Raw genomic sequence first — 9,343 nt, 5'->3', positions numbered from 1 at the left:
AGAGAGAGATCGAGAGAGAGATCGAGAGAGAGATCGAGAGAGAGATCGAGAGAGAGATCGAGAGAGAGATCGAGAGAGAGAGAGAGAGAGAGATCGAGAGAGAGATCGAGAGAGATCGAGAGAGAGATCGAGAGAGAGATCGAGAGAGAGATCGAGAGAGAGATCGAGAGAGAGATCGAGAGAGAGATCGAGAGAGAGATCGAGAGAGAGATCGAGAGAGAGATCGAGAGAGAGATCGAGAGAGAGATCGAGAGAGAGATCGAGAGAGAGATCGAGAGAGAGATCGAGAGAGAGATCGAGAGAGAGATCGAGAGAGAGATCGAGAGAGAGATCGAGAGAGAGATCGAGAGAGAGAGAGAGAGAGAGAGAGAGAGAGAGAGAGAGAGAGAGAGAGAGAGAGAGAGAGAGAGAGAGAGAAAGAGAGGGAGAGAGAGAGAGAGAGAGAGAGAGGGGGAGAGAGAGAGGGAGAGAGAGAGAGAGAGAGAGAGAGAGAGAGAGAGAGAGAGAGAGAGAGAGAGAGAGAGAGAGAGAGAGAGAGAGAGAGAGAGAGAATTATATGGCCACCCAGATCATCATTTTGGAAACAGAGAGAGAAAATATAGATAAATACATGGCGTTAGCAGTTATTTATTTACTAAAGTGCTGGCTCATCGATGAACATCAATCCAAAGGGCCCGATCATGTTCATAATGGCCAAGTAAACCACGTGGTCTTCTAATGATGTTGAAGCTCTTCTCAAATGACTGTCAATGTTTATGAACAGGTGTTCCTTTAACAGAAAAAAAAAGGTGAAATTGTATCTGCAGTAACCAGCGGAAGAAATCGCAACAGGCAACATAAACTTGGCCCAGAAGTGACTGTCAGAGCAATGCAACGTGTCCGTGAGTCATTTTTGGTGACAGTTTGAGGACAAACAGTCTGTGCTGTTCCCCGACACGTTTCAGGTGCTGTTGATGCTTTGCAATAAAATGTAAGCAATTTTGACAACAAAATATTTGTCACTTACTGCGTAAAATTTTGTGTATTCTTTAACACGAGCCCAGGTTTATGTACTGCAATTTCACAAACACTTTAGAACACCAACTCAGACCAAATGATGAGGCCGTTCGGCCACCTTGAGTGCCTCCTGCATCCCCTCAGCCGAAAGGCGTCGGTTAATGTTGCGGTAACGACAGCGAAGCACATTGCGGAAAGCAGTCCGAAGGTCCCGGTTGAAGAAGGCGTATATGAGAGGGTTTATGAGCGAGTTGGCGTAGCCAAACCACAAGAAAGTCCGTTCGAGGCTCGGTGGGATGCAACTGCATCTAGGTTCGCAAACGAAGGGCCTCAGTGTCGACAGTATGAAGAACGGGAGCCAGCAGAGTGTAAAGCCACCGACAATGACTCCGAGTGTCCTTGCTGCCTTCTGCTCCCTCTTGAAGATGGAAATGTTGTGTCCTTCATGTCTTAACAACTTTGAAAACGTTGAACAGTGTTCAGCTTCCTGCCAAAACATGATGGAATATCATATAACATGCAGCATGATCCGACAATAAAAGTGTTTCTTGCAGCTATTAACAGAATTAGAATTTCATTAACTATTAACATAAACAAGAAGAATGTTTACAGCAAACTTTCAATTGAACTGAACAGTTAATCGAAGCACCAAGTTTGAGTGAAAGTACCGAAGAAATTGGTCTTATCGTGAAGCCTGGAGACATTCTGCTTCGGAGAACAGGTATAATAATGGATGAAATCAAGAGAACCATTGAAGTATGCTCATCGCCGCAGGAAGCTAAGAGAAGATGAAAATTTGAGCATTAACCCTTCGTCAGAGCGAAATTGATGTTAACATCGAAAATGTCAGCTGTTGGAGGTTTTTGTTCCGATGAAGGGTTAATGCCTGAAATATCACTTTACAATTAGATATCTGCAATCACAAAGCCCACCATCCATCCAATGATGGCCATTTATACTTTTTGGAATGCCAAGTGCCCTTGATCTTGAACATTTATGGATAGAGGGTAAATAAAGAAAATGTGTCCCCATCTGAAATCTATCCAGAAAAAAACTCAACGTCATGAAAATCGAAGGGAACTTATTCAAGTTATGATGAAAAAGGTGTTTTTTGTTAATTAGGTCACAATCAGGAACATGCAGGTCAAGCACAAGAAACAAATATCAGGTGCACAACTTCAGTGCAAGGTATACTATTATGATGCAAGAACATGTTGAAAGGCCAAGCGGTCTTTGAGATTCCGCATTGGCAAAATTGAGCGATGACAAAAAAAAAAAAAAAACTATTGTTCAGACCGCCATTTGACCTTGACCTTTAACCTTTAAGTGGTATGATGTAATTTAAGCAGAAATGCACCTTCTTGCTCTCGGCCATAGGTTCGCAACCCAAAATTTGAAATCACATTCGCCTCGTGACCCAGATGGTACTGGTACCTACCTGGTAACAGGACCGACCATAAACATTGTCAGAAAATACACTTTCGACATAACCACCCCCCCCCCACCCCTCCATTAAAAACAACAACAAAAAAACGGGATTTGTGAAAAGTTAGCAAGCTGCCAACGTTTGAAGATGGTATATCGCTGTAAGATCAAGCATCACGTACACATCCACGACCAAGTCTGGGAACCAGTACTCTAGCATATCTGGAGAGGGCAATTTTGGTCTGATCGGACAAACCTTAGTCGAGTTCTGGTAAAACTGTGAAGTTTTCTATAATTATGCCATGACTTTAATATTAGGTCAATGTAGAAAATATGTCAACCTTGTATAAGTTTTACGACAATTATTGATGCAAAATTAAATTCCAAAAGCCCCAGCCGACTCCGAGATACAGCTCAGACATTGGCAGAAAAAAAAGCCCCAAATGCTGGTTTAGTACTCCTCGGGGGGTCTAAGAAACTCTGGGGTACGATTAAACACTGGGGAAACCAATTGTAGAAACAAACCCTGCAACAGAGATAAGCTTCCCCCTGTCCTATAATGGTGAGGCTTGATAAGGTTCCGAGCGTTAACGCTTCATCGGAGCCAAATAAATTTAAAATGGGTTCCGGTATCAGGACAATCCTTACACAAGTGCAACCCTAATTTTGGGAGCATTTAATCGTGTCCTCATCTGAGATGATGTATGTCGATGACAAACTACACTCGGCAAGATGTATGGCTTGTTATTGACACTCCATTCAGCATCTTAACCCAGAAATGGCCGTTTTCACTTCGTATTGTCCGCAAATGCATTCTGCTCAACATGATACGCACGGAGGATGTCAGTAATCAACGCTGCGACTGCGATGGCCACATGACAGTCGCAACAACATCCTCACTTCGATGCAAGCCATCGTCGTTCATTGGTGATATGATCGTTATAATCAATGTACATACTCTATACAAAGCGTCCGTTCTGTAGAACCTGTGTCTTCACGAATGGTATGCCAGATGGTTTGCCATTGCTTTCCCAGGAGTGTGTAATGGCAGGAATTTGGAATTTGTTCAGGGTGCCGATGATGGCTCCCTTCCTCTTCACAGAAGGCAACGTGGAATATTTAATGTCTGCAAATGACCAGGGTTGGCAGACTGTATTTCCAGCACGACATCTACCCGTTGGACGGCACAGACATTGATGCCTTGCCATGCATCCAAAAAACAGTACGAGAGCTCACAGCTGGGATTTAAACCCAGGCTAGATAGTTCACAGCTCAGAGGGGAATGCATACACCCAAGAGCATCGATCACCCCGCCTCGAATCATAAAAATTCGGGGTGAGGACATCATGTTTTGCCTTGCAAAAACAAACAAACAAACAAATCAGTAAAAACAAAAAAAAACCTTGAATAAAGCTCGGCTTCCAGCATTAAATACAAAATGAACAACCCTGATGGCAAGGTATTCTAAGGAAAGAATGGTGTGGCAGTTCAGCACAGTTCACGCCATCTTTTTTTCTCTCTGGAAAGTTCCACCGGAAGTTTGCACACTCTCGGCTGATGTCACTTGCACATGTGCATGGCGATGCGAAGTAGCCATGGTTCTGGGTAATGAGAAATCTCTGTTTTCTGCACAAACTGCACAAGGGAAAATGTGCACAAACACTCGCTTCAAAGTACAAGGCAGACGAACAAAAACTTCTCCGGCACACAAGAGCACCCCGACGATTTCATACCATAGATATACACAACTATGACACGTCATGGATACCGTCGTCAAAGTAACTTTCAAATGATAGATTTTGCAATCGGTAGATTACAGCAACACGCAACAGACGGAAAACGCATCACCAGTAATTCATGCGATGGAGTGAATCACCATTGCCAGCTGGAAAGGGGAAGAAGTTTCAGAAGGACACGAAAACTGTCACCAGCTTTTATGATGATTACCTTGATGTCCGCAGACTAAAGGCACAATTGGTGACATGAGAAAATATCCATAACCAAAAAAAAATGAATACCACTGTGAGGCACATCATTAACCACTTCGGTGAGAGCAACTTTAACTAAACCGGCACACGGTAGAGTGAGTACCCGCTGTGAGGAACATCATTAACCACTTCGGTGAGAGCAACTTTAACTAAACCGGCACATGGTAGAGTGAGTACCCGCTGTGAGGAACATCATTAACCACTTCGGTGATGTCAACTTTAACTAAACCGGCACACGGTAGAGTGAGTACCTGCTGTGAGGAACATCATAAATAACTTCGGTGATAGCAACTTTAACTAAACCGGCACACGGTAGAGTGAGTACCCGCTGTGAGGAACATCATTGATCACTTCGGTGATAACAACTTTAACTAAACCGGCACACGGTAGAGTGAGTACCTGCCGTGAGGAACATCATTTACAACTTCGGTGATAGCAACTTTTAATAGACCGGCACAGAGTAGAGCGAATACCCGCTGTGAGGAACATCATTGATCACTTCGGTGATGTCAACTTTAACTAAACCGGCACTTGGTAGAATGAATCCCTGCTGTGAGGCACATCATTAACCACTTCGGTGATGTCAACTTCAACTAGACCGGCACTGGGTAGAGTGAATACCCGCTGTGAAGCACATCATTAACCACTTTGGTGATGTCAACTTCAACTAGACCGGCACTGGGTAGAGTGAATACCCGCTGTGAGGCACATCATTAACCACTTCGGTGATGTCAACTTTAACTAGACCGATTCTTGGTAGAATGAATACCCACTGTGAGGCACATCATTGATCACTTCGGTGATGTCAACTTCAACTAGACGGGCACTGGGTAGAGTGAATACCCGCTGTGAGGCACATCATTAACCATTTCGGTGATGTCAACTTTAACTAGACCGGCACTGGGTAGAGTGAATACCCGCTGTGAGGAACATCATTAACCATTTCGGTGATGTCAACTTCAACTAGACCGGCACTGGGTAGAGTGAATACCCGCTGTGAGGAACATCATTTCCCACTTCGGTTATGTCAACTTCAACTGGACCAGCACCCGGTGGAGTGACTATCTCACAGCAAGGTGAACATTTTCCGTTTTGTATTCCACTTGTCGGCCGGATCTGCATCCAGCCCTAAACCAAAATCAAACCCACTTGTTATTGTCACCAACGCACCTCATCCACAAAGTGGAAGAGTCATTTAAATAATAAAAAGAAATACTCAGATCCAGATCCAATCTTCATCAGAATCGAATCAATCTGTCCATGTCACACACTCAACCTGCCCACCACTGTTTGGCAAAATCCGTTCATAACTTTTTGACATATCCTGCTCACAGACAGACAAACAGACACGGGTGAAAACAGAACCTCCGTCCACCTTCGGTGGCAGAGATAATTTAATGGTTCCACAAGTAGTGAAGCTACTAATCTCGACTTAGTCTACTCTTCATCAACTGCAACAGCCGAGAGGTGTTTCAGTCAGCTGAGGACACTCAAAACGTACCCGAGAAGCACAATGGGGCAGTTGAAGCCAAACCATGTGCAACTCCTCTCGGTCTGTCATGAAAAGCTTGACAACTTAGATTGAAGAGAGGTTCTCAATACATTTAATGCAAAGAACAAATTGCGATGAAAAGTTTCAGACATTTTAACTATTTTTTTTTTTTTATTAAAGGTAAGATTGACAATATTCACCATGACATGCATCACGCTACGTTCACGTCTGTTGAGAGACACTCGGGTGCAGATGTAGAAGGTGCAACATGACTCCGCTGCATAGTCTACAGTCAGGATTGGTTATTACCTCTGACATCGAGGGTGGATGGAGGTTTTGTTTTTACCCCTGTTTGTCCATCTGACTGCCTGCCTCTGACCAGGATATATCAAAAAGTTATTGACGGATTTAGATAAAATTTGGTCGACAAGTTGGGTGTGTGACAAGGACGAAATGATTAGATTTTGGTGAAGATTCAGATCCGGCAGATCAGTCAGAAACAAAACGTAAACCGTTCAGCCTGGCGGAGGTATGCGCTCAATCTTCTGAGTGCCGTTCTACCATATATACCGGATTGCAACACAAAGCCATGTAGCCATTCCTTTGCTGAACGTACTCTGCAGACTATGCCTGGAGTGGCTTAATGGTTTGGGTGGTGGGGTTGGAATCCTAGGATCCTGAGTTCAAATCCCACTCGGCTGTTGAATTAATACCAGGTGGGGTTGACTCTGCCTGTCATCCTTCCGATGTCGGCAAAATGAGCGTCAGCTTGCTGGTATCCTGTGTCGGAGTGGCGACCCGTGCAGAATTGTACCCATTCACCAAGGAGACTGCTTCGGCAGCACCGACGCTCTGCACAGAGAATGGTCCCAATGGATGGATGGATGGACTCTGCAGACTGAATACCATCAGAATCACTTGTTATGAATCAGTCTATGTTACATGCATCGACATTTGTAAAATTGCACTAAGCATGCAATGTGTACGTTTTGATACAGTCAACAGAACTCACCTATGAAGGTGGTCTTTTGTGATTTACGTGTGACTCGTTCCAATCATGTTTCAAAATGAACGTGTATTCAGGAGTACATGCATAAAACATGCTTAATTTTGACACCCCCAACCCCACATCAAATCACATTTGGCATACATTCACATCTACACTAGTTCCATTTATTTCTACAACACGAATCCTTAAATCTGCAGTAGAGGATGAAGAATTTTGTATCACATCTTCACTTTATGACAACCGTCAGTTTTATGGTGGCCGACATTACTAATGCTGCTTAAAATGTAGCCGTCAATATACGTCATCGATGTGGAAATGTGAGATGTGATTGCAATTAGCATGTTCAGTGCAGCATCGGTGCGATTTATACGCAGGTTGGTTTTGGCATGATGTTCAAACACCTTCGATCAACAGTGCTGTGATCAGTAAAAAATATTGTTCCTTTGGAGGGGGAATGTAGCAGCTCTCTTCGAGAGTCTGATCCACATACCGACATGCACAACTTCCCCAACCACCCACATCACACGCAGAATACTCCCCCCACCCTTCCTTCCACCGCACCCACGAGCTGCCATTCAATTTACCTGCACCTGCTATACATGTTACAGTGTCCCTACAAAACCAGAGCCTATATATCCACAACCTGCATACCCACACTAAATCAACCACAAAGCACAAGAGATGGTAAACTATTCTTTATTCAATACACATCACTTATCTACATTTTAACCCCTTGGAATTGGTCGCCATGCTAACCCTCACTGCCACTCTTTCCCGTCACACGTACCAATTCACCGCATCACCGGCATACCCCCAAAGCAAAGCATTGCGAGTAATGGCAGTGGGAAAAGGTAAATTTGGAATCATTCCAATTTGTCAGTGGGGAGGTTGCAGCTATTCTTCTCTTTCCATGCAGCCAATCGTTCCTAGTACCCTTCTTCCCAAACACAAGGGCACATTAAATTGTAGCGGACTATGGAGAGGGTTATTAGGGAATTTCTGTGCTTTTCCCAATCATTCTCTCAATTTAGCGACATAACATTCCACAGATGCTCTTGTCGGTCGTCTGGTGGCAGGACTCAGACATGTTCCATGCAAGGGACCCACATCCATCGACCAACCCAGCATGGTGGGTCACCGCATGCTGGGCTGCCTCAGGGAGAGGCTGATAGATCACATTCCCAGGTCGTCACCTCCAAATGCCCTCACTGGACCTTCGTGGTGCCACCACCAAGGCACAGGCTAGCCACACCTCTCACAGAAGACGAGGAGGGACCAAGTAGGTCCACTGACACCAACGGCCTGAGACTATAGCTTAGTTGCATCCCAATGGAATATGGACACCCGACAACTCCACCACCAGGTTCCTTGTGGACTCCAGGCTGCAACGGTTTCTTAACGACAATTTTTTTTTCCACTTTTTTCACTCATATCATTTAATACCTGATCATCATACCTACGAATCGCTGGATACATCGCACATGCTAATAAGCACCCAGAGATGCCAGTGTTAATGGCTTTATTTCATTTCCGCACATGCGATAACCCCTATAATCTCAACCTGAGCCGAATTTCAAAATTTAAACTGCAGAATTAACCTTAGCTGCAGTTCCGACGACTAAATAAAAAAAGTGTTCATTTTTCTAATTCCCACGTTGTTTGATATTCTGGGTGTCTCCGAGTGGTGTTATAACCGATTGATATAATCGCTTGCCAAGCCAGCGCTGTCGAATTAAACATCGTCTGGAGATGACCGGAGATGTGGGGAGTGTCAATGTGTGAAATGGACAAATGAACTGTATTTTTTTTTTTGCAGTAGGAACTGCTGCCAAGGTGAATTCTAACGTTTAAATTTTTTAATTTGGTTCAGGTTAAGAGATCCCAGAGCTCATCACATTTCAGCTGTAATGCTTATAAACGTCCAGATTTGTATTAACACATTATTTGATACTCTGCACATGTCTGGACGGTGGTTGTCTCCAGAAGTGTCTGTATGGTGTTTGTCTGTGGACGTGTGTGGGCGGTGGTTGTCTCCAGACGCATCCGCACTGAGGTCAAGTCCAGACGCATCCGCACTGAGGTCGTCTCCAGACGCATCCGCACTGTGGTCGTCTCCAGACGCATCCGCACTGAGGTCGTCTCCAGACGCATCTGCACTGGAGACTCCTCCAGACGCATCCGCACTGAGGACGTCTCCAGACGCATCTGCACGGTGGTCGTCTCCAGACGCATCCACACGGTGGTCATCTCCAGATGCATCCGCACTGTGGTCGTCTCCAGATGCATCCGCACTGAGGTCGTCTCCAGACGCGTCCGCGCAGTGGTTACCTCCAGACGTGTCTGCACGGTGGTTGTCTCCAGACATGTCAGCACGGTGGTCGTCTTCAGACGTGTCCACAGGGTGGTCATCTCCAGACGTATCTGCAAGGTGGA

General features: G+C 44.8%; 1 protein-coding gene across 1 annotated transcript in view; it reads right to left on the bottom strand.

Moving 5' to 3' along the window:
- Window positions 1-261: 261 nt before the first annotated feature.
- LOC147033846 (5-hydroxytryptamine receptor 7-like) overlaps window positions 262-9,343 on the bottom strand; it is a 238,351-nt gene continuing 229,269 nt past the window's right edge. Inside the window, exon 5 of the mRNA XM_085871832.1 lies at window positions 262-1,483. Within this exon, the coding sequence (XP_085727958.1) occupies window positions 1,085-1,483 (399 nt within the window). The 3' untranslated portion in view covers window positions 262-1,084. The remainder of the gene's footprint in view (window positions 1,484-9,343) is intronic.

The sequence above is a fragment of the Eptatretus burgeri genome, chromosome 1 (assembly GCF_056783735.1).
Source record: "Eptatretus burgeri isolate ZD-2024b chromosome 1, Ebu_testis_v1, whole genome shotgun sequence".
NCBI lineage: Eukaryota > Metazoa > Chordata > Myxini > Myxiniformes > Myxinidae > Eptatretus > Eptatretus burgeri.
The sequence above is the reverse complement of the archived record's forward strand: the minus strand, read 5'-3'. Positions and strand labels throughout refer to the sequence as shown.